This window comes from Protopterus annectens, chromosome 8.part0 (assembly GCF_019279795.1).
Source record: "Protopterus annectens isolate FY-2018-M chromosome 8.part0, PAN1.0, whole genome shotgun sequence".
NCBI lineage: Eukaryota > Metazoa > Chordata > Ceratodontiformes > Protopteridae > Protopterus > Protopterus annectens.
The window spans coordinates 1,059,963,129-1,059,990,490 of record NC_056741.1 but is presented as its reverse complement, the minus strand read 5'-3'; the positions used below and the strand labels follow the sequence as shown (position 1 = coordinate 1,059,990,490).

The 27,362-nt window shown below is 37.7% G+C and overlaps 1 protein-coding gene across 1 annotated transcript in view; it reads left to right on the top strand.

Moving 5' to 3' along the window:
* PPP2R1A (protein phosphatase 2 scaffold subunit Aalpha) overlaps positions 1-27,362 on the top strand; it is a 2,558,186-nt gene that overhangs the window by 2,435,199 nt on the left and 95,625 nt on the right. The window contains exon 13 of the mRNA XM_044079364.1: positions 22,404-22,546. Within this exon, the coding sequence (XP_043935299.1) occupies positions 22,404-22,546 (143 nt within the window). The remainder of the gene's footprint in view (positions 1-22,403; positions 22,547-27,362) is intronic.

Sequence of the window (27,362 nt, the reverse complement as noted above, 5' to 3'; positions counted from 1 at the left end):
TATTTGAGCAGGACCAAGGATTTTAGGCAGTCTCAGCAGTTGTTTGTTTCTTTTGCTTTGGGTTCGCAGGGCAAGCCTGTGTCAAAACAAACTATTTCTAGGTGGATTGGGTTTTGCATTGCATTTTGTTATTCCCATCATGGCAAGGAGATTCCAGCTGGGATTAGGCCTCATTCCACTAGGGCTACTGCCACTTCAACGGCATTTCTAAGGGGGGTGGCAACTAAGGATATTTTGGAGGCAGCTACTTGGAGTTCAGTGCATACTTTCTCTAAGCATTATCACCTTCCTCTCTACTCTAAGTCTAGGGCTGGTTTTGCCACAGCTATTTTGCAAGGCATGTTGTCAGTTCCTGCTTCCTTATGATTTGCCAGCCTCCCTTACCTCTGCTTTGGGATTCTACCCAATAGTTAGGACTGCAGCAATGTGGAATGAAGAACATAGTACAGTTTTGTACCTACCATAAATGTAGATGTTCGAGGATCCACATTGCTGCAGTCCAATTTACCCTCCCTCCTTCCCTCTGTGTTTAGGGGTGGTTGTGTAGGTGAGGTTATATTCTGGTAATTTTGTATATATTGTACATATTTTTGGTGCAGGTATGTTTGAGTTTTGGTTTTGGCCTTATCTTTTCAGGGTCTTCTGACATCTGGGGCAAGAAAAGACTGAGGATATGACGTCGGTCATGCGCATTAGTACCCTGACGTACTGACGTCAGTCTAATGCGCCCTGACCGACGTCAGCCATATACTTTGGTATTCGGGCCGACTGGACAGCGGACTACCCCAATAGTTAGGACTGCAGCAATGTGGATCCTCGAACATCTACATTTATGGTAGGTACAAAACTGTACTTTTGGGTGAAGTGCGTGTTGAATGAGTTAGCAATATTTTCTGAGGAGTGAGGGATGTTAGGAGGAGGGGTACTGACTTTACCTGGGTGGAGGATGGATTTTATGGAGGACCAGAATTGTTTGGGGCTGTGTTGTGAGGAGTCTAAGGCAGACTGGTAGTATTGGAATTTGTCCTGTTTTATTAGCTTTTTGACTGTATTGCGTAGTTCTAGGAATTTCTGTCTAGTTGAGGGGGTTTTGGTTTTGCGCCATTGCTTCCAGGCTTTATCCCTGTTTTTCATTTCTGACTTAGTAGTTTTCTGTAGCTATGGGGAAGGTTGTGCTTTGGTTTTGGAAAATCTTATGGGGGCATGGTAATTAAGGATGTTCATGAAGGTAGTATTAAAAAAATTAACTTTGTCATCTAGACTGAGGTACTTTAGAGGATGCCAGTTACATTCTTTGAGGGATGAGATGAATGTTAGTGGGTTAAAGTTTAGTTTTTTACGTATTTGATGGTAGATGACAGGTTTAGCTTGGTATAGGTATTTTTTGAGTAGGAATGTTGGGGAGTGATCACTGAGGCTATCTGATAAGCAGCCTGTTATATATGACTGGGGGCTCTTACTGACTAGTATCCAATCCAGGGTAGTGTGCTTGCTGGAGTTTTTATTTATCCTGATTGGCGACTGGACTAGTTGGGTGAAGCCATGAAGGTTTACATGATGGGTTGGATGGTTACCAGAACAGGATTGCCAGTCAATATTGAAATCACCTAAAATTATAGTTTCTTGGGGGAGATGGTGGGTAGACCAGCTGAGGAGGTTTTCTAGTGGAGGGATGTTCTGGCCAGGTGGGAAGTAGCATCCAATTATGTTGATGGTTTTGGTTTGGTTTATTTTGAGGTTGGTATATATTATTTCTTCAGTGCCTATTTGTGGAGCTGATGATTTTAAGATCTGGATGTTTAGATGCTGTTTAAATATTATAGCTACACCACCTCCTTTCTTGTTTAGCCGGTCTACTCTTAGTATGCCGTAACCTGTAGGGAGTATTTGCTCACTGGTAATGTGAGGTTTTAGCCAGGTTTCTGTCAGGATGACTATATCTGGGGAGTACAAGTCTATGGTGGCATGGAGTTCATGGACTTTGTTGGATATACTTCTAATATTTAGGCTTAGTAGAAGGAAGTCACTTGGCTTTCTATTGGCTGTAATATGGGAGAAGTTGTGGTTTCTAGTCTGATTATGAGGATTGGGGTTGGAGGTGGTAGGGCCAGGGTTGGGGTGGATGTCTCCACTTAGGGCTAGTTTTGATATGCATGAGGTTATTAGTTTTCTCAGTTTTTGAATGTGTTTATTTATAAGGGAAACTTTGTGATTGTGCTCTGTGGGTAATAGGTATGGTGGGAGGGTTACTATGTTAAGTCGTAGGGATGCTTTATGTTTGAGTAATATAGTTGGTAGAATATGTGGGGGGTGCATAGGGATGGTTCTTGAGCTGGTTGGAGGGGAGCTGAGTGAGGGTGAGACATGAGTGGTGGTGTGAGTAGTAGTACAGTGGTAGTGGTTGAGTGGGGGAATGATGGAGCTTTGGTAGGATGTAAGATATGCAAGGAGAGTGCATGCAGTGAGCACAGGTAAGGTATTCTTGTACATGTTAGTTGAGAAGGTGTGATAGTAGTGGGAAGATGGAGGAGGTAGTGTTGGGTTAGTGCTGTGGTTGGCTATTGGAAAGATGGGAGGGGTTTGTGAGTGCAATAAAGGTGGGACCACTGGGGGCAGGAGGGAATAGGGGGCAGGGTGGGGAGCGGAGCGGGTAGAGACCCTGTTAGTAGCTCTTATGAGGGGCTGGAAACAATCAGGTAACAGAGTAAACTGGTAAATGAACATATGATAGTGACAAGGGTGGTTGTAGTTTTAAAAATGATGCCTGCCACAGGTAATATTTATTAACTTTGGGATTGTCTTAAGGTAATAAACAGGGAAGGGGGAGGGGAGAACAAGGGTGTGAGCAGGCAGTTCTTTGTACTGCTGCTAATGAACCAAAGCAAAGACAAGTTTGTGTTTAAGAAACAATCAGAATTGACCAAGGACTGCTCTGAAAGTGCAAGTCATTTCTTAACCATTTCTCAGGTGGAAAAACAGGATAACCTTGTATCAGTAGGCTACTGTGGTCTCAGTTTAAATTAACAAACACACAGTATTGATTAGTTATGGATACTATTTGCTAACAGAAGGGAATAAGAGAGAAAGTGGAAGATGTGTGTGTGTGTGTGTGTGTGTGTGTGTGTGTGTGTGTGTGTGTGTGTGTGTGTGTGTGGTTGGGGAGGGCTGCTTACAAGCCAAAGCAGAGTGCTCTCCAGGGGAAAATGAATATTGGCTCAAACATGTAGACACATACTCAAAGTTAACTTTAGCTGTTTCCAGACAGTTCAGACCCGGACTGTGCTTTTCTTACAAGAATGATAAAGGTGGTACTGCAGTTGAATACTTAAGAGTGGTGTTAGGTCTAGAAAAGAAGAGTACAGAGAGGAGTAAGCACTTTTGACATGGTAAATATATATTATAAAGATTACAAAAAACAAACTGAGCAAATAGCTACCGCATGCCGGACAGTGTCTTGAACCAACTACTTAGTATATGCAGATACTGAGCCAATTGGAAGAACGTCTGTTAGAAGAAAACCTCAGACAGTTATGCAGTCACAGATAAAAATATAACGAGCAGCAATCTATCGTGGTTCTCTAATGTGATTCTATCCACCAGTAACAGCACAATTATATAGAAATAATTAGACACCACTATGAGCTGTCTACACACAACACAATTACATGAATAACATTAGTGAACAAGGTGCAGCTGTGCAGATAGACCATACATACTATTATACTAAAAACAACTTGGTGCACACAAATGCTAGCATGCCATAGTAACTTCCAATAATAAAGCATAAATCATATAACAGTTATGTAAGAACATGTATCACAGAACAGTTATGCAAGAACGTACCATTACTATATTGATTAAGAACTTACCATAGCTATAGATGTCCTTCTCTTCTGTGTTGTAGTATTCTGTCCCACCCTTCTTCCCCACTTCTCATGGTTCTTGGATGTATTGACTCTCTCTTCCCTGGACTGTCTCTCCTCTTGGGGCTTCAGTTCTGTGGATGGTGTGCGCGTACATCACTTTTATGCCTACATCTGATTGCTGCCCATGTGAGACATACCACGCACCCTACAGTAGTAAAAGACTCTGGTATACAGGCCGATGTCGGTTGCCTGACAGACAACTCCCTCATGTAAAAGAATACTGCAACAGAGAAGAGGACAACATCTATCATTATGGTCAGTTCTTACACAACTACTCTTTATTAACTCTGTTCTTTCAGAGCTACAGGGCCATAACTGTAAGTAACCAAGTGTAGCTTTTTTTAAAGAAATTTTTTATTAATTTAACATATTTACAGTATATACATATGAAGAAGGAAATTCTACATCCCATATTGTTATATAATTGGAATACAGTGAATCATCAAACTAATTTTGTACAATTAATGCATTGAGTCTTGCTATTTCATTAGCAACATTTCAGTGTTATCCCAACCACACAAAAATCTTAGTCTGATTTATAGATCTTATTCTAATCACTTATTTTTCAGTTTTACATAGTATTGCTGTTAAATTTAAAAATTATTTGAATGTAGGAACTGAATTTGATTTCCATTTCTTTTGTAATAACTTTTCTAGCAACTGCCAAGAGAGCCCAAAACATTTTTTTTTTTTGCTCTTTGGCTTTTACAGATACAGGAAGTGGAACATTTATTATTATTACTGATCTAGTTAAAGAACAATTATCAGTCATAACCCCTTAAAAGACATACTTATCTCTTCCCATTCACAATCCATAAACATATGTATCCAATCAGCTTTTACATCTTTACTACAACTCCAGCAAACTGAAGAAGTCATTTTACTAAACTTAGAGATTTTATAGGGCTTAACAAACATTGTATGTATGTATATATTTCCACATAAAAGCTTTCCAAAATAAACTTGAAGTGTGACTAACTAACTTAAGTAACAAAGCTTTATTCTTACCAGGTATTGAGTCACTCAGTGCACTAATATCTAAAAAGTTCTAGAATTTTGCATTAAAATTATTATTTATAATTAACTTCTATAACTTAGACATGCTTCTTTTATAATTTAGACAAGCTTCCTTTGTATGTCAAGTCTGCCTTCGATAATGTCATTTATGTATTCATATAGTGGAAGAATTAGTGTTCCTTTCCACCATATTGTCCACAAATTCATTTAATGTCTTACTGATGGATATGTTAACTGGTTAGCAGATTCATCCAACTTGTATTCTTTCATTAAATATTCTGGTGACTTAGCTTTTCTTTTTTTCAAAGCAATCTGACCATGATAATAATAATCCATTCCTTTTTAGTAAATTCATTTTAACATTGTTCTTAGTTTCCTTAAATCTAGAGGTATGTGCAATGGGAAAGCACAGACATTTCCATGTTGATATTAATGGAGTTAAACGTATTTCTTAACTGTTTTAATAATTGATTTCATAATTGAGGAGTCTATAGATTGAAATTAATTTCCTTCTGAGGTAAATTTTGTTAACCAAATGAAATGATTATTACATATTTCCAATTTATTATATGTAATAAACTTATAAGAATTTAGTATAAAATGTTCCTGGATGGTTTTCTATGGACTGGTGTAAGTTGAGTCTGTCTGGAGTGTAATAGAATTAAAACTTGCAGCAACAGAATAAGTTTCTAAATCTGGTAAACTAATACCACCATGCTCCGAAAATCTTATATTATTTCTATATGCAATTCTTGGCTTTTAATGATACCATAAGAATGAAGTTAACATTTTTTTTCCATTTTCTTTAAAAAATTTTTTTTTTCAGGAATTAAAGCCCATTGAATGCAATGTATATATATATATATATATATATATATATGTGTGTGTGTGTGTGTATATCTATTTATATATATATATATATATATATATGTGTGTGTGTGTGTGTGTGTGTATGTGTATAATGTATGTGTGTGTACAGTGTGTGTGTGTGTGTATGTATGTATATATGTATATATATATATGTATGTGTGTGTGTGTGTGTGTATATATATATATATATATATATATATATATATATGTGTGTGTGTAAAGTCTTGGGTAATATAATCATTTTAATAAGTAGTAACATATCTTCAAAAGTAAAAAAAAAATCATTCAATGTTTTAATAAAAAGTAACTCTTCTATTACTTTTTCAAAATTATTAATAATTTTACTCACATCTTCATAAATTTTTATCACTAAATATTTTTGTTCTTTTCCTTCCCAATTATATTTATATTTATCTTTAAACGTATCTAGTACTTGATTTAGTACTAAACTTTCAATTTTATTATTATTAAATTTCATCAGCAATTCTTCTTGAAACTTTTCACTTTCGTCATCTATTTCTTTGATTGAATAATTTAAATCTTCTATAGTTGGCAAAATATCATCTACAAAAAGCTGTATTTTAGATTGGCAGTCTCTATTAATTGAGGCTCCATCAATTTTTTTTTTCATTGCTTCTTATACGCATAGCCAAGGGTCAATAACTAATGCAAATAATAGAGGGGACAAGGGAGAGCACTGCATTGTGCTTTTGTTTAAAGTGAATACTTGAGAAATGTAAGATACAAGTTTATCATATGCTTTTGAGTCTCTATACTTTTGTTTTTTAAACTTTCCAGTATACTGTTCCGGAAATGCAAACACTAATGAAGTTTTAACAAGTAGTTTCATTCTACAGAATCCAAAGCTCTCTCAATATCTAAGCTGATTAAGGCCAATTTCTTGTTCATTCCTTTTGCTAAAACTAAGATAGTTACTACCCTTTTTATATTATCATATGTTAATCTATAGACTATAAATCCTGTTTTATCTTTATTAATTAATCTAGTGTATCTCTTAATCTTGTAGAGAAAATGGAAATGAATGTTTTATAGTCTACATTTAATAATGAAACAGGTCTATATGAGGAAACTAATTCATTATCCTTTCCTTGTTTAAGTATAGGTGAAATTACAGAAAATTTCCATGAGAGAGGAATTATTTTGTTACACTGAATTATCCTGAAAACGTCCTCAGTAATTCTAAAATATTTAATGGAAACAGAGTATACAATTCCATCTAACTCTAAAGCTTTACCATTCTTTCCTTTTTTTAAGCTTCTTTAACTTCTGTCAGGGTAATGGGCTTATTCAGCAGAGGTGTTTGGCCATTAAGCTTATTGGTAATATTTTTTCTTTAAGTAATTGTCAGTTTTGTAATCATCAGGATTATTGTTTGTATCTTTATTAAGATCCATGTGGAATTTTTTAAATATTAAGCATTTTCTCTGTCTGTAGTAAGCTTATTAGTGTACGTATTTTGGATATTATTTATTTGTGCACTTCTGTTAGCTAATCTATGTAGATTCTCTGAAGTCATCACAGAACTGTACAGTTTTATTTTTTTCTAAAGCTGTATTCGTTGTGTGCATTAAAACTGTTTGATATTTTGCCATTAAAGTTTTAATGACTTCAGTATTATTTAATTTCTTTTTTTCAAACGTCGCTTTGTGTATTTCCAACAACTCTTTTTCCCACTGTTTCATTTTATTACTAGCCCATCTTCCCATTCTGTTTTACTATGCATTTTTAAGGAGTCCCATAGTATGACTTTACTAACCTGACCATTATCATTCAAAGATAAAAAAATTCTTGATTTGTTCCTTAAGATAACTCTTAAATTCTTTTAATTTCATCATATATACTGGGATTCTATATATAATCTGAAATTTCCTTATCTATTATTATATTAATACTTTGTGTATTATTATCAGATAAAGGACATGTGGATTATTATCAGATAAAGGACAAGGGATGGTTTTAAAATAATTCACTTAAGTAAATCTATAGAGGCATAAATCCTGTCAATTCTAGTTTGCATCTCATTCAGATAAGAATAATGAATGAAGAACAATAATGTATCTTCTGTTTTTACTAGTAATTCAACTAAATTATTACTAATCCATCTATTTAGTGCTTTAGCTGATGGCAGTATTTTAACTTTCTTCTGTTTACTTGTATCTTCTGTACTAGATATGCAGTTAAAATTCCCCGCTAAAATTAAACTACCCTTTCAATGACTTTGTAGTAAGTTTAAATGATCTTTAACTACTATTGCACGTAATCCAGAGAACCAGTAAAATTAGTTAGTGTAAACAGTTTGCCATTTTATTTAATTATTAGAAATGTATGTTTCCTTTGAGATCGTTAATGGATTCTATGACCTTAAGTATTACAGTACATTTTCTCCAAAAATATAGCAGTTCCGTACCTTTTTTGTTAAAAGAAGCAGATAACATTTCATAACTTAAGGATCAGCTTCTTGGTCCAGACCTACACACCTTACAGCTTTGTCTAGGAATTGAATTTGGTGAAAAATCCTCTCTCTCTGCTTTGCCACAATCTATCACCTTATATAGGAGTTAGTTAGATACAAAAAAATGTTAGCCAGACTAACAATCAAAGGATTCTGGACATCCAGAAATTTGTTCAGCTTCTGTTACAGAGCAACAAGTCAAAGGTTGCTTGCCTTTGAAGCTTGCAGCCATTGTTCTTCTTCCACTAGCTTCGCTTCCACATCGCGTCTCCTGCAGTGTGGATGTTGGATGTTGTTCACGCAGTGGTCGATCTGCCCGCCCATGAGACACGAGATCTTAGTGACACAGTCTTGCAGGGCTCATCCACGATGGTGGGTATCTTGGAAAACTATATTTTTGCTGGCTGTTACCTCTGCAAGAAGTCTGAGAACTAACCCTTCCTTTCTTCCCAAGGTTGTATCTCAAGCCAATATTAACCAATCTATTGATCTACCAGTTTTCTTCCTAACTATTCTGACAGAGCTGAAAGCTACATTTTTTGGATGTCACCCGTCGCTCAGGTAGGTACTACTTAGGACTAAAAACAAGTTAGAAAATCAGACCAATTGTTTGTCTCCTATTAACTTCTAATTATTTAAATATCAAGTGAGTCTCTCTCAAGAATATAATGTTTCCTCTATTTAATTTTAGGTATCTCATTAGTGATTTCCTTTTGTTGCCATTACTTAATCCATTTACATTAATAGATAATAGTTAAAACTATCCATACTGTGTGTGGTACATTTATCTGCCATATTAATTTAATTATATAAGATTCTAATGCATTCCTCCAACACTATCTTAACATTCCACATTTTTTGAATTCTTCCTTTCTACAAATTGAACTACTAAAACTCATAAATAAAAACAAAGATAAGTCTACAACTACAACGGTATATATTATTAATAAAACACAACCTACCATGGATACCAAAATTCCTAGTTTGCCTGTCGAATAGACAAACTACTATACTATTGCTCTACCTACCAACACCTAAAAATTCATCAAAAAAGTTGCCAAAAACTACTGTGTCTTACAAATAATATAATTTTATATACAAATGAAAAGTAATGAGACAATTAATTTAGCTATATATTTTTCCACTTAAAACTATTCCTTCCATTGCTACATAAAAGTTTAATAATACTCTTCTATTAATAAATATTAAATAAGCCAAGTAGTATTATAAACCTGTTTGTGTAATAGTATAAATTACCCATTAAATATTGCTAAGTTATTCGCTTATTCAACATTATTATAACTAGATGTAGTATAACAGAGTGGTACCTGAAGAGATAAAGACCTCTAAACTTACAGGTGACAGGTCATCTTATTGTACTAAAATACAAAAGGAAAGTCAGTGCACATATATATTAATCCTACTAAAATACACACATTTTATAGATATAACAAAAGCTCTGGATTAATTTTTAAAGTACAGTTGTCTATATTTCAAAATTGTGTAACACTCTTAACATGACAAGTATCACAATATTTAAAGATCCTTTAGTTTATTAAACTACTTCATAAAAATATGTACATTACTGTGGTCAAAGAAAATGTCTTGCTATTTCTGTGGAATAAAAAAAAATTGCAGTCTGTATTATACTCAGAAGTTATAATATTAATTTCACATCCCATTCTCCCTTCCCGCATTCAGACATATTGAAAGTCCACTTTACTTTCTGTCAAAATGGATTTTCTGATTCAGCAATAAAACACTTCGATTTCAGCTTTGACCTATGAAGTTATTTCAGGTAGTCTTAGTGAATCTAGTAACTAACAGCATGTAAGAAGCTTTAAAGTTCACATGACCAAGCTTCAAATTTCAGTTATTTTCAAATATTTTTATATGATTTTGTATGTAAATTATATGAGATCTTGTACATTCACATTTCCACCATATACAAGTATACGTAAACAACATATTTCTTAAATGCAGTTTGTTGTTTGGTATATTTTTCTGTCTTATTTTCCTACTATTATTCTTCCTTATTCTATGTACTTTGTATTTCTAAAATCACCCATCAAAGAGCTATTTAATCATCAGCTCTCTGTTAAAGATTATAGTATATGTACATATTTCTTAACTTGCTAATACTGCTCTTTTATTAATCTTGCATATTAAATATTTCATTCCTTGTGCATTTCTATATTACTCATCAGATGTTAACTCTTGTCATTAATTCTAGTATTACAAGAAGTCTTGACTGTATATTTATTTGTTTGTCATTGTTTACTAGTAACCTCTGACTGGTTAATACCAATTGTCAGCAGAGGACTGGGGAGAAAAATCTCTATTTTATTACATTGTATTATACTAAGTTCCAATTAAACACAAAGTAGTTAAATTTCTGTTTACAGTTATACACAAACAATAGTTAACATTTGTATATTCTTTTTTTTCAGACATTTTTATTGGATTATCTTTTGTGAAATAGGCAAATTTACATTCATATAAAAGTAATCAAACTATATTAACATAAACATTATACTTCACATAAATTGGTATATATTATATAACCTAAGCAATTTTACATAAATTCAGTTCCTGCCTTTTTTTCAAAGAAACATGTTTATTAAACCTTCACTTACTACATAGGCAATTATACATTTATATAAATGAAAACAGACCACACAGACACAATCCTAGTGGCAAGCATTTTACATCACAAACCATACTGACTCACTCCCAGTTGCAAACATTATACGTCACTTATAATCTACCCAATCTTTCTCACTCAGACATTACATAGCTCATTTAAGTCCTCCCATCTTTTAGACGTCATTCTGCTCTTGTATGTATTGTTCCCACAATTCACATTTTTCCTATGTAGTTTGCTCCTATCCATTTCTAAAGATCTCTGTTCCAGTTGATTTTTCTCTGTTACTATATTCACTACATCCAGTATAGTTGGTTTAGACTTTGATATCCATTTTCTAGTAACTGCTTTTTTGGAAGCCACCATTATTGGACAAGGCCTTACTGTGTCTAGACAATTCCAATTCTGTATCATAGCTCAGAAAAGTCATCTCTCTTTTGCGACCAGTCTGCCCACCCAGCATCTCCAAAGTTACATTTATACTTTATAAGATTTTACAGAGGTGGAAGTTACTAAAGAGAGAGCCCATATGTAACTTAGTGGATTGTACAGGCAGCAGTTATGTATAAAATTGTTTTGTCATTTCAGTGGGAGGTTGAGAGTATTCTGTTTAAGGAGAGTACTTGGAGAGTATCATACGGTAAACACAAAATATTAACCTTGTGATGAGCATGTGCAAGACTAGGATTGGTTAAGGTGTTGCTTAAGCAGTGGTTTAAAACAGTTGAGTTTGTCGGAGTTTCATTTGTGTGGGGATGCTATTCCAGAGTTTAGCAGTGTATTGGGAGTAGAATCTGTTGCAACATAATTTGACATATTTGTAAGTAATAAGAATTTGCTACTAGAACAGAGATCCCTTGCTGGACTATAGGGCAGTAATATGTTTTGTAGTGCAGGGCATTTTTCTGGATGATGAATGAGTTTGTGTGCTGTAGTTAGTTGTGTGTATGTGAGAGAGTTGTGTAGTTCAAACCAGTTGAATTGTTTAAGCTATGAAATGGTGGGTTCTATAAGGTAAATTGATGGCAAACTTAGCTATTTTATTGTTTCTTTCTTTGAGTATTTAAGTTGGTTAGGATAAGAGCATCATATAAGAGAGTTGGCAATAAGAAGGTGGTGGCTAGAGTTATTCTTGCAGTATCTGTAAGGAATCCATTGATCCTATAAAGGGAGTTTAGTTTCTGGTGTGTAGATTTAATGTTGTACAGTATATGCTGGTCATATTTGAGAATGTCATCTGTTATAATGCCTAGAAGTTTACTGTGATTTGCAGTTTCAATGACAGTGTTGTTTGCTGACTTTATGGTAAAAGATTGCTTATGAATATGTCAACTTTTGAGGTACAAAGCTTTAACTTAGTTTTCTGGGGTGTTGAGTGGGATGTTTGATTCTTTGAGCCAGGTTTTTACAGAGGAGAAAGGTTTTTGGGTAATGTCTTCGGGCATATTGTTGAGGCCGCCCATATTGAAGTTGTCATCTGCATACTGAACTAAACTAGCAAGATGAATGGAGGTGTGGAGATCATTAATAAATATATTAAATAGGAGAGGACCCAAGATAGAACCCTGAGAGACGCCTGTAGTAACTGGTTGAAAGGATGAATAGGTTTGTTGCCATTTAATGGCTTGTTACCTTCCTGATAGCTAAGAACCACAAAAAGGAGTATTGTGAAAGTCCTGTTGAGGAGAGTTGAACAAGCAGTTGCTGTTGCGAGACAGCATGATATGCCTGTGCCAAGTCTAAGAACATGGTGAACACAAGCAGACCATTGTTTCTATGTTGTTGGTGCTGTGCTGGAGCCTATTTTATGTTTCTGAAAACAGGTTATTTAAGGTTAGGTATTGTATCAACTGCATATGGGTGCATTCTCTAATATTTTGGAGAGGGGAAGAGAATGGCTACTGGTCTGTATATAAAGGAATTCCTGCTTTTTTAATTTGAATGTGTGTGTTTTTTTAGCCATTTTGAACTGCTGTTCTGATCTAAGCTTCACATGCTGAGATCCGAATTTGACTACAGCATTTGAAAATGACAACTCACTGCAGCTGCTACTTTCCTCTCTAAATTTCTTATTCTTCTTAGTGCTTTTAAGCTGTTCTAATCAGTAATAAACATCTAATTTTACTTTTGTTAATATGTATAGTTAATAACATCACAGTGTAAGCTGTTAACATGCAAAATGTAATTAAATTATATGTTGGTAACATCTCAGTATATAACATTACTATAGCTTTTGTCTTCCCAATTTTTTACTTTAAAGAAAAGGGGAAAAAAGGCGTTATTTTGAGTAAATGTCTCACATATATACTTTGGGGGGGGGGGGTGAAAGTAGTTTTTTTTTTTTTTCACAGACATCAGTGATGAACTTTGACCTAAATTTTTTCAGGATAGCTCAAGGTGGGAACAATCCAGTATTCTGACAGAAATGGAACATTCATTTGTTCTCAAGCGTTCTCCAAGTGTCAGTTGCTTCATAAATGAGCTGAGAAAGGAATGTGCATTACACAGGATCAAAGAAAATACAATCACCAGCACTTTAACACTTCTAATTAACATATCACTTAGATATGACATTCAGTTAACTAGCAATGCACATACTAAGTAAAGTTGAACAAGTAAAATAGTTATGAACTTATATAGTCTTAAAGTCACCAATTCTGTTGCTTATAATTCAATGACATTCTCTTACAGGAAGTATTTGTTTACCATTTAGAAATACTCTTATACGTTTAGTTAAATAAAATATATTAAGTCTTTCACTGTAAATATAGTAAAACTAACAATTTATATTACTCATCATGAAAAAATGTTTTAGCTTAAAATATACATACTTACATATGTTTTGAAGCTTAATGTCCAATACAAACCTTTTACTTAAAGGGCAAGGCTGTTGTTTCAGAAAATAAAAGTCCTGCAATAATTGAATAAGTCACTTGTTTTTTAAGCTTTTTAATTTTAGAAACAATTTTTCCAGGAATCCAGCTCATTCTCTCTCTGTCTCTTCTCAGGGATATAATGTTTCACTCCATTTCTTCAGTATTATTAAGGACTTTATTGCTTATAACAAACGTGGATGCCTCCTACAGTATTAAAAATGTTGGTTTCTTCAGAAAGACATAATTTGATCTTTGCAGGAAACACCCAAGTGGCTTTACTATGTTTTTTAAATCAGTAATAAACAGGATTTTCTTTTACTCGCTACTTTACTGGAGTAATCATTGTCAAATATGAATAGATGTTCACCTATTTTATTAGGTGGGCAGGACCATCCTATTTTTTAATATTTGATCTTTTTTCTAGGCTAGACATGAACATAACTATAATTGAACAAGGTGGCGGGTTTTTCTTTGAAGGTGATCTTAGAGATCTGTATGTCGTTTCAGTTCCAAAAGATAAAAGTTTCAGGTAGATTTAATGTTTTATGTAGCCAGGTAGTTATGAAATTTATTATATTGTCTCCCTCATTCCTTTCAGGTATACCGTAAATGTGATTTCCTCTCAGTCTGTTTTCTAAATCATTGAGTTTTTCTGTGAGCCAGTAATTTTGTTTTAAAAGAAATTCAGGCTGAGAGTCACCTTCAGTTATTCTTCCTTTGTGAGCTTTTAAAGTTTCTTCCATACTACTGATTTGTTTACTTTGTTGTTTCATAAGAATTTCTAAATGTTCTGTCTTCTTTCTGGTCTGTTCTTTTGAAACTTTCTAGTTTGATATTCAGTTTGTCTATTTTAAATAATACATCCTGCATACTTGGTATTAGTGACTGTACGTCTTTCTTTACACAAGAATCCTGAGTACCATTTCTTGAATGGTTCATGTTGAAGTCTCTAAGAAGTTGAAATTGTGACAGAAAAATTACAGCTTTTGAAGAGCTTGAAGTTATAAATATTTTCTCTATTAGAGAATTAAATTAACTAACAAATATCTCCAAATTTTAATTTTTTAATTATATTTTCTGTGTGAGAAAAGTATTCAGTCACAGATCTTTCACCATTTCCTGCTGTCACTTAGCTATTTTGGCCACACACCCCAAGTGTAGTGTTTCATAAAGATGTGGTGTCTGTTTGGCTAAATTATGAGCCTAATGAGCATGATGTCAAGAGCTGGTAAACCCATCTCTGTATCTGTTTTCTTCTCTCCAAGAAGGGAAACTAATAAAACATCTCTGTACTTATACTCTCAGCTCAGGTTCTGCCTGAAGTGAGTGCATGAGTTCAGAAGACCAGTAAATGGTGTATTGACTTTGCATCTGGGAGGGAGATATTAGCAGTTGCCAGGTAAACCCTTTACAAGTGGATTATCTTTTGCATGCTGTTGACTGCTGCTGTACCAAGGCTGTGGTGGCTTCCACTGTTTGATTCCATCTCTCTCCATTGTAGATGGTTGTGACATGGCCCAATGTTCTTCGTGTTTCACTGTTGCAGTCATTACATTTGGCTAATCCTGCTGGCAGGTTGCCCTCAGTCGGCCTGAATTCCAAAGTCTTGGGTCCTGCGTCGGCTGTCGTCGCCCCTTCCTTGATGTCAGGTCTTCAGGGGTATAAAAGAAGCAGCCGACGCCATTTTCTTTAGTCTTTCTTGCCGCACAGTGCCCGAAGCAGAAGAAGTTTGCAAGTGCCGGTTGGCCGACTCCTGAGATTTTCGAGTTCGAATTTCAGATCCGAAGTCTTCTATAAAGCTAAGTACCCCGTTGGGGAAACTTTTTTCTTGCTCCAGAATCGATGTGAGAAAAAGTTAATAATTGTATTTCTTGTGGCAAGCAAATACCTCATAAGGACTTTCATTCTTACTGTATTCCTTGCCTAGGCCCTGATCATAACTTTCTGGGTTGTTGGTTTTGTGCTAGATATAACCAACGCACTATTAAGCGTAGGTTTAATTATCCAGAAATGTCATCGGAAAGCCATCCGACTACCGGAGTTCACAAAAAATGCAAAGAAAAAGAAAGACAGCCGAGGCCCAAAACCGACGAAGAAGCTTCTCTTAAGCCAGTCGCCGGTTCTCAGTGAGGCGCTTTCGCAGCCCCTGACGACCGCTACTTTAGAGTCGCATGCCGCTACCGACTCCCACGTGGAGTCGGCCATGCTGCTGGAAACTCAAGGTATTGGAGCCTCAGACACTAATCCTTCAGATGGGTCCGGAGCCGCTGAGCAGGCACCGGCTTCTGAGGGTGTATTTAGACCCAAACAGCTATACATTAAACCAACTTCAAAGGCAAAGACTAAAGCACCTTCAAAGGCAAAGAAGCAAACTCAAGAGCCACGTGGATAGGCCTCCATGCCCAAAAAACAGATGCTCAAAATGGCTGAAGACTTGATTACCTTGATCAGGGGTTCCCATCCCCCTCCTGATAAGAGGCCTAGGCAAGAGACTGACTATGAATCTTCAGATCAGGTTTCCATTTCTTCTGATTCCTCTTCTGATCAGGAATATTCTTTTCCCCCCTATGAGGATTCTGATGCTGAAGAATCCATACCTTCAGCTTCTCCTCCTGAGGATTATTCTTTTGGGGAAACCTTACATTCCATGAGGGAGCATTTCCACTGGGAGAGCCAAGATTTTTCAGAATCTAAAAAGAGGCTCAGGGCTTTCCTTTTACTACCTCAGCACAAGCCACTAGCCATCCCCCCTGTGTTAGACATTGTAGATGATGTGTTTCCGGAGTCTAGCCTTACCCCTGACTCCTTACCTCCAGCTCCTGTTAAGCCTGACAGATATTACAGGGTTCCTGACTCACATAAATTCCTTTTTAAAAACCCTGCTACAGACCCAGAAACTATTTCTCAGGGTCCCAAAGGAGTTAAGGCTTCCACTGCAAAAAACCCTACCCCTTATGACAGGGATTCTAGGGCACTGGATAGATGGGGAAAAAAGGTTTACGCATCTGCTACCTTGGCTATAAGGGCCTTAAACTGTCAGTTTCATATGCTCAAATATCAGCAACATGTCATGGCATTACTTAAACAGAAAATGTTGTTAAACTCTGAATGTGCAGAAAACAAGGAAATGCAGTTGAACAAGTTGGAAAGCATACTTTGCAATGTGGTTTTGATTCTTTAGAGGCCTCCTGCAGGGCCGCAGTTACAGGTTCTGTAATTAAAAGGCATGCTTGATTAAAGGAACAAAATCTGCCTGATTATGTTAAAGTTAAATTATTAGATGCTCCTTTACAGCGTGATACTTTGTTTGGTGTTAAGGCAGAAGAGGTGTTAAAGAAAATGGAGGACAAGGCTAAATCTATGCAAACGGTCAAAGATTTCTTACAAGTACAGCCACGTAGGTTTAGTAGACACTGGCCAACAAAGAATTGGTCCTTTCCTGTGTGAGACAGACCTCAAAGGGGCAGACCCAGACGCCCTAGAGGAAGATCCCAGGCGCAAGGTTCATACAGGTCAAAGCAATGGGGTGCTTCTACCTCCAAAAGTGGAGAAGACATATCACAGCCTTACAGGAAACAGACCCAATGATTTCCCCCTGCCTGCACCAAGCACTTATTTCCTGGCAGCACCCTTAGGGGGGGGAAATTAGCACTTTTTTCTCAAAATTGGCCCATTATAACCCAGGACAAGTGGGTTCTAAATATCATGTCACAAGGCTACAAGTTCCATTTCCATACCCTGACAAAGACAAACGACTGGCCAGATCTGCCAAAAAATCAATGGGCAGAGGCACAAAAACAAGTCTCATCCCTCATGGACATGAAGGCCATTCAACAAGTGCCAGAGCAAGAGTGGGGACAAGGATTTTACTCAAGGCTGTTCTTGGTACCCAGAAAGGACAAGGCCTGGAGGCCAATACTGGACCTATCGATTCTGAACACATTCCTGGATATACCAAAATTCAAAATGTTGACTTTGCAGCAGCTTCTGCCCATGCTGGGCAAAAACGCTTGGCTTGTAACTTTAGACCTAAAAGAGGCATACCTGCATGTCCCGATCAGACAAATATGCAGAAGATACCTCAGATTCAAGGCTGGCACAATGCATTACCAATTCTTTGCACTGCCCTTTGGCTTATCTACTGCGCCCAGGGTCTTTACAAAGTGCCTGGCACCAGTAATTGCATTCTGCAGACAAAGAGGAATACAAATATATCCTTACTTGGACGACTGTCTAATTTAAGCAGAGAACAAGGACATCCTTCTACAGCATCTTGTGTTTGTGAAAAAACTTATAACATGCCTAGGGTACACAGACAACAAAAAGAAATAAAAACTAGTACCCTCTCAAGAGATAATATTCCTGGGTGCAAGCTTAAATACAACTGCCCAGATGGCTTATCTCACGCCAGACAAACAAAGGCAACTGACTACCTACTTCAAAATGTTCTGTAGGCTTTGGGCTTCATGGCATCCTGCATCCTACTAATTCCATATGCAAGACTACATATGAGGAAACTTCAATGGTACCTAAAAAGTGTTTGGACTCAACATTGCCACAGCCTGGAAACTATAATTACTCTCATTCCCTGCCTGCAACAGGAGTTTTGATGGTGGGCAAAGGCTTGTCACCAAAACAAGGGCAGCCATTCACATTACCCCCAGCCAGGCAGACACTAACAACGGATGCATCAGATTATGCCTGGGGGGCCCACATGGCAGGAAGATGCATTCAGGGAACATGGACCTCAAACTAAATGCATGTACATATCAATCAAAAAGAAATGCTAGCTGTTCAAAATGCCCTCACAGCCTTCAAGGACCTATTTCATCAAGGACAACTACTGATAAAGACAGACAACACCACGCTTATGTGGTATATAAACAAGCAGGGGGTCAGGTCACACATTCTTACCCCCTTTGCAGACTAGCCATGACTTTGTGGGACACAGCATTGACTTACCAAGTACATCTGCAGGCACAATTCCTGCCAGGAAGGAAAAATACTCTGGCAGACGAACTAAGCAGAAACCTCATGGATCCCCACAAATGGCAGCTGGATCCACAAGTCTTCAGCATGATAACAAGGAAATGGGGATGCCCGGACATAGATCTATTTGCCTCCCCTCACAACTACCAACTAAAGAGATTCTGCACAAGGATTTATCACAGACAAACATGGAAAGTGGACGCACTATACTTCAGCTGGAAAAACCCATCAATATATGCCTTTCCCCCTCTGCCTCTCCTCCCCAAGGTACTCATAAAGGTCAGACAGGAGAAGCCAAAGATGATACTGATTGCACCAGACTGGCCCCGCCAGCACTGGTACCCAGTATTAAGGAGCTTGTCTCAATGCCCAGCTTGGACTTTACCTCAAGTAATGCATCTACTGTCCCAGCAAAACAATCAGATCCTGCACAGCCAGCTTAGGACTTTAAACCTGGCAGCATGGCGGATAATGTAGTCATACAAAACACACCTCTCAGCAAAGCTGTGATTGGATGTCATTTTGGAAGCCAGAAGGCCTAGTACTAGAAAATCTTATGCTGGAAAATGGAAGAGATTCTGTGCTTGGAACCAGGCACAAGGAACAGATACAGCTGTGCCAAATATTCCTCAGATTTTACAATACTTAACTGAGATGCTGGACAAAGGCCTATCTTTCTCATCTATTAAAATTCATGCCTCTGCCATTTTGGCTCATTATAATGCAGAGCCACCAATCTTTTCTCATCCCTTATTAAAACAGTACCTCAGAGGAGCCAAAAATTTAAGGCCTCCAAGGAGATCACCAATGCCTGCATTGGACCTCAAGTATGTCTTGGAAAAACTCACCCTGCCTCCTTTTGAGCCAGCTGCTACTGCTGATATAAAGTTTTTATCTTGGAAAACAGCTCTGCTCCTAGCAATAACTTCTGAAGAAGAGTTTCAGAGCTACAGGCACTCATGGCTGTGGAACCTTTTATCATTTTTTATCCGGACATTGTCTCCCTGAGGACAAACCCAACATTTATGCCTAAAGTGGTGTCCAGTGTGGCTCTTAACCAAGCCATTCATCTGCCAACTTTTTATCCAAATCCACAGAACAAGGGAGAAAGAATTCTGCATTCTTTGGGCGTACACAAACAGCTTAGATTCTACTTGGACAGAACCAAAGTTTTCAGAAAGACTGAGCAATTACTAGTGGCATATGCTGCAGGATCACAAGGAAAGGCTATCTCAAAGCAGACTATTTCAAAGTGGATAGGCCACTGCAGTCGTTTCTGCTACTTATATCATGGCAAGCCAGTGCCTAAGGGCATTAGGCCACATTCCACCAGAGCTGCAGCCACTTCAGCAGCCTTTCTAAGGGAGTACCAACCAAGGACATTTTAGAGGCAGCTACTTGGAGTTCAGTGCACACCTTTACAAAGCACTATCATCTGCCACTCTACTCTAAATCCAGGGCTGGCTTTGCCACTGCAGTTCTGCAGGGTCTCATAGCCGCTCCTAATGCTATTTAGCTCCAGCCGCCCAACCATAGCTTTAGGAATCTACCCAAATGTAATGACTGCAACAGTGAAACACGAAGAACATAGTACAGTTGTGTACACTTACCATAAATGTAGATGTTCGAGTGTATTCACTGTTGCAGTCCAGGTTACCCACCCACCATCCCCCCTTTTCTTCTGATGGAAACCTATCTTTCCTTCTCTAATTTATACAACCTATGTGGTGTATTTGCTTGTGGATGAAGGTAAAGTTTATATTGCTGCATGTAATTTTATATATAGATATAAATTTTGACTAACCTTTTAGGGGGCACCTGACATCTGGGGCAAGAAAAACTAAAGAAAATGGTGTTGGCTGCTTCTTTTATACCCCTGACGACCTGACGTCAGGGAAGGGGCAATGACAGCTGACGCAGGACCCAAGACTTCAGAATTCAGGCCGACTGAGGGCAACCTGCCAGCAGGATTACCCAAATGTAATGACTGCAACAGTGAATGCACTCGAACATCTACATTTATGGTAAGTGTACACAACTGTACTTTTTGTTGTTGTTTCATATTTTTTTTACCAGTCACTTACTTAGATGGTGATTCCAGAAGTTGGGCTTCTTTTGGTACCTTGGTGCTTCAAGCCTTGGCATTCTTGTCCTTTGTCTTTTGGTCAGCTTCTAGCATCTTCCTCTTTTGGGGTTCTTTTATGGTTTATATTCCTCCCAGTCAGTGACTTAGCAGTGATGTCCCTTGTGTCAGATATGATATACATATTCCTAACATATCATTTGATCTATGAGGGGCCCTTCTCTGTGTATCCTAATCATAGTAGGTTACTAGGCTAATGACCCCAGGGTGCTTACAAGCCTAGCCAAGTTCATCCCATGTTCGTAAGGGAGTCTTGTTCAAGCAGACACTAAAATCATTACCTATTACCCATGTCCAATAGGGACACAGGTGAAACCCCCATGGTGAATTTCCAGTTACCCATCCGATTGTCCAAATTACTCTTAAATAGGGCCAGTGAGGAGCTTTGTTTAACATGAATAGGAAGCTTGTTCCAAAAGTAGGACAACCTCTTTAAGACAAATCTGTCTCTCCAGCAAGTTTTGTTGATGTCACATACCAGGTTAAGATCTTTTGAGTGAGTGACCTGTGTGCTGTGTGATTTGCGAATGTGCAGCATTTCCATTAAAGCTGGGTCGGAGATTGCTCTGTATGCAAGGCACAGTTCTTGTCTGCGCAGTCTGTACAACACAGAATAAAGTGACAATGATTTCAGTCTGTCTGCATAAGACAGATCTTGAAGACCCTGAATTTTCTTTGTAAGGAATCTTTGTGGTCTCTCCAGCTGCTGCAGGTGTCTAGAAAGGGACATACCAAAGGGAGCGTTGTACTCTCTTATTGGCCTGATGAGGGAAGACTACAGGGGTTGTCACCTCTTTTTTTCTGGAGGTTATTTGTTATCTTTCTTTTCCCCTTTATCATTAGAAATGCATCGTTCAGTGGCAACAGTTTGAGCTTCCTGTAGACCAGGCAATGATTGTCCTTCATTGTTTTATTTTTTTATTTTATTTGATTATTTTTGCAGTGATCTGCTCACTCATTGAGGAGGAGGTAGATTGGCAGTCATTGATCTAGACTCATGCTCACAGTGAGGCTTCCAAGTTCGCATAGGGCATAAGCAATGCTCTAACAAGGAGTAATATGAGAAAACTAGCTGAACTGATAGTTAATGGAAAGGATATATCAGTAACAGACCTCTGAGGACTCTGTTAGATCGACTTACCCAATTAGCATTTATCTTTTATTTCTGCCTCCTGAAGACGTTCTATCAAAGATGAGCTGTTATTGTAAATGCTTGTTTTCATTTGCTGTTCCTTGTTGCGTGTGTATTTTGGTTGGTGATATGATCAAATATCAGTAAATGAACGTGTCTAAAAAAGAAGAAGAAAGTCTAGAATTCACAGCTTAAGTTTTTCTGTTGCATGTTTTCTTTGGTAGAGTTTATAATAGGTAAAATGTTGTAGGCTGTGATTGACAAATAGGACAAAGTTTATATATTTGACCCAATGAGATCATTAAAACCTTGCTTCACTTCATAATGTTATAGGTACTTGCTGAGGTATGTGGTCAGGAGATAACCACAAAACATATGTTACCAACTGTTATCAAGATGTCAAGAGACTCTGTTGCAAATGTCCGTTTCAATGTTGCTAAGTCGCTGCAAAAAATGGGACCAATCATTGACAACAGGTATTGCAGAACACACATTTTTTTTAATTGGTGAATGTATGTTAAGACTGTGAAGTTTGTGTTTTTATGCATGATCAAATTTATTTGCTTGAAGATGATTTGTCAGTGAAACTAGAGTAATAGTTGCATAGTGCGTATGATACTGCTTTTTAGTATGGTGGTGGGCATATAGAAGTTCTTCCAGAGTTTGGAGTATTGCAGGTAATTACCAATTTTTGAATAGAACATATTCCACGTGGAAGGGCTCCTTGATTAAAAGGTTTTGAAGAGTCAATCATATTAGAAAATTGCCCTCATTCTTTAATACCTAATGGGGTGCTATAGACAAATGAAATGGTTCTTAGACCTAATTTCTGACTTTTCGTGAAGAGAACAAAGGTGAAATATAATAGCATTTGAGTAATTACTGTGGGACTAATGAGAGTTTGCATTTTATTCATCTATTGTTCTTTATAAGGGTACAAGATAAAGATTATAGCTGTGTGTATATTTCAGCTTAGTAACACAAATCCTATGAATCTGAGGAGTTGCATGATTCAGTAACAAAATAGTTTGGATTGTAAGAAATTATGAAATGAAGGGTAGACTTTTAAGAGAAATATGCATAACTTTATCAAAAACTGTGGTTGTAAGCAGTTTAAGTGCAATAATTGAGTGTAGTCCTCATCAGCAAGAGTAGACTAATCCAAGGCAACTTCACTGGAAAAAAATGCAGAAGAGCATGTATTAATTAGTCTTATTATTGCACCAAACATACATTAGCAACACTGTCAAACGAAGCATCATTTAACAGTCACACATCTGGGAGTAAGAAGCAAGCGAGTGCGCGCACACACACACACCTTGTACATGGGAAGATCTCCCCAACCCTCCTCTTTAAGGGAGGCACCCTTAAGAGTTAATGTAACCAACTCTGAGGTTGCACTTGCTGTTCAGGTACTGGGCCATACCGTCTCACGCTACAGTGACATCACTGCAGCTACGATCACCAGTTCACATCCACTCGCATACCATACCAGACAAACCTCCACTCACTTATCCACATTCGGACACACACACACATAAACACACACACTCTTACCAAACCACTGAAACCTCCAGTCTTTCACTCACTCTAACATATACAAAGTCATGCACTCAAAACCCATACATACATAGCAAATTGCACAAACCTGTCACTCATTCATACCCAACCACAGACACTTAAGCAGACATTTATAACTACAGACATAGCAACTCTCGATCAGTATGCTTGCAACTCATTTTGCAAATCCTGTATCACACACACACACACACACACACACACACACACACACACACACACACAAACACACACACAACACATTCGATGCACTGACTCCCTCTCATACGTTCACACTCTGCAAACCCTTTTGTGCCTCTAAAGCCTTGTACCCCACATATATATGTACACGTAGATCCATACACGCAAACGTGCAAAGTTCCAAAATTTGCCCTGTATGGGAGCACACCAGCTCCTTTAGATGATGGGGTTCACTTACATGTAAGCTTTCTTGCTCATGCACACCACACTCCACAAATATGAATATGATCAATACACATACTAGACACAAGTATGCAGTCAAGCAGTGGCCTGCAGTCAGCCAGCACTTGACCAACAAGTGTTTAACATAACAAAAGCAACCAAAATTTACCAGTACACAGTTAAAACCATTAAAAGAAAAAAGGATGTACAAAGGATAAAATGCAAATCCTATATGAGAAGTAAAGTTATGAGTATGTTGCATCAGTAGTGGATATGAAGAGAGACATGTAACAATACATCACTGCAGTAGTGAAGGGCAGTGAAATGCTTCTGCCCTTAAAATTCAAGCTTTAAATGCTAGGTAGCATTGTCCGACCTATCAAAAAAATGTTTAACGTCAGGATCTAGGCATACAACATCAAGTGGGTATATTTCCATACGAACAAGATATCTGATTAAGGTGAGAGGCAAAAAAATGTAAGAAATGGAAGAGAGGTCGAACTACAACTTTGAAAACTGAAATAAACAAGTTGGACAAACAGATTAAGCATAGTATGAGACAAGATCAAGAACAATTTGAAGAAAATTTATATAAAGATATTGAGCATAATAGGAAACCTTTTTATAGATGCACAAGATGTGGAAGGAACAAAGGCACACAAATTGATAAACTGTGTGCAGATTCTAAAATTTTAAAATTTATTCTCAGACACAACAGATTATAGATATATTTACAAAATATTATGCAAAACAGTTTGGCTGTGCAAAAGGTGTGGTAATTTGTCGTAGTGACATCCAGGTAACCCCAGATACTGGAATCAAATTAGATTATATTGAAAAAGAATTGCACAAACTGGATCCAAACAAAGCACAGGGAGGAGACGGAATTAGTAACAGTGACCTGAGAACACTTCAACAAGTGCCATTATATCTGTTATTCACTAGGTCATGTAAATATGGGGAGATTCCTCAAGATTGGAGACATGTACTTATTAAACCTGTTTTTAAAGGAAAGGGGGGGCAGGACAAACCCAGAGTCATATAGACCCTTAACTCTACTTTCATGTTGTGGAAATATAACGGAGAAGGTAATATTGGATAAGTTATTGTCAGAACTGGATAGGTTGAGACTTGAAACCAACCTGTAACATGATGTTCTGTAACAGTATAATAGCTATGAATGAAAAATTGTGCTGTGATGTAATTTATATAGATTTAACTTCAGCAATTGACAGGGTCATACACATAACACTGATCAGTACATTAGTACAACTCGGTATTGATGTACTCTTGATAAGATGGATAGCTGCATGGCTTTATAAATAGGACATGGCAAGTGTCATACAGCAACTGGGCAGGTGAAATCCTAGGTTACAGTCAGGGTGTCCCACAGGGCTCTGTCCTAGGCCCTTACTTGTTTAGATTGTATCTTTCAGACTTAATTACAGATAAAGCATGTCTGCAAAATAACTTGACTAAATTGACCATTTGGGCACAGAAGAATAATATGCTGATAAATACATCAAAAAGTAAGCATGTGAGATTTGGTAGGCATAAACTGAAAGATGAATATTTAATTTAATACAGCAATGGAATTGAAATTCATTGATGTTCATCGTGTTACCCTGCTGCAGTCATCACAATTGGGTTATCCTGTCGTCAGGCGGTCCCGCAGTTGGCAGGATTTCCAAAGTCTTGGTCCGACGTCGGTTGCTGTCACCTCATCCCTGACGTCAGTGCGCCAGGGGTACATATATTGCAACCGACGCCATTTTCTTCAGTCTTTCTTGCCGCGCGGTGCCAGAAGCAGTTTGCAAGTGCTGGTCGGCCGACTCCTGAGATTTTCAAATTCAAATTTCAGACCGAAGTCTTCTATAAAGCTAAGTACCCCGTTGGGGAAACTTTTCTTGCCTCAGACCAATGTCAGAAAAAGTTAACAATTGTATTTCTTGTGGGAAGCAAATACCTCATAGGGATTTTCATTCTTATTGTATACCTTGCCTAGTCCCTGATCACGACGTCACTTCTTGTCGTTTTTGTGGTAGATTTAATAAACGTACTATTAAAAGACGATTTGATTTCGCACGACACTTTTTTGGCAGAAAATTTAATTATAACATGCCGTCGCAGCTACCGACTACCGGCGTGCACAAAAAGCGCAGGGACAAGGATCGTCTGCCCAGGCCTAAGCCCAATTCCGAGGCCTCGGTTGATCAGGTCTCCGGTTCTCCGGTTATCAGTGAGGCTCCGACGCAGCCTCTGACTACCACAGTTCAGGAAACCGAGACCGCTACAGATATTTTGACGGAATGTACTAGGCCAACGCAGCCTTTTACTTCAGGCCCTACCGACAATTTACCTTCCAAGGATGTCGATGCCTCTGAAACGCCATCGGTTTCTGAAGGCGTTTTCAGACCGATGACTCTTACAGTCAAAACGTTTTCCAAGTCGAAAACTCCTTCCAAATCGAAAAAGACTTCACTTCAGTCTCCTGTTCAAGGCCCTATGCCTAAGAAACAGATGCTTAAGATGGCTGAAGATTAGATTTCTCTTATCAGAGGTTCTCAGCCTCCTCCTGACAAAAGGCCTAGACAAGAGGAAGAATCTGCTTCCTCTGAACAACTGTCTATTTCTTTGGATTCCTCTGAGGACCAAGACTACTCCTTCTCTCCTTATGAATATTCTGATGCTGAGGACTCTATTCCCTCAGCTTCCCTTACAGAAGATTACTCTTTTGGGGAAACTTTACACACTATGAGGGAACATTTCCACTGGGAAGGTCAGGATTACTCTGATTTCAAGAAAAGGCTCAGAGAGTTTCTTTTGCTCTCCCAACACAGACCTCTAGCCATCCCTCCTGTTTTGGACATTGTGGATGATGTCTACTTAGAATCCAGTTTCAACCCTGACTCTCTGCCTCCTGCCCCGGCTAAGCCTGACAGATACTACAGAGTACATGATTCCCACAAATTTCTTTATAAAAGCCCAGTAGCTGACCCAGAGACTATCTCCCAGGGTCCCAAGGGGGCTAAAGCTTCCATGGCTAAAAATCCAGTACCTTCTGAAAGGGATTCTAGAGCACTAGACAGATGGGGGAAAAAGGTTTACACCTCAGCCACTTTAGCTATGAGAGCTCTAAACTGTCAATTTCATATGCTTAAGTATCAGCAATTTCTGATGTCTCAGTTAAAACAAAAGATAACCACCCTACCTCAACAACCTGAATTGAAAGAAGTACAGGATTTGTTGCACGCCACCGAGCAGGTGAGCAAACATACCTTGCAATGTGGGTTTGATTCTTTAGAGGCCTCC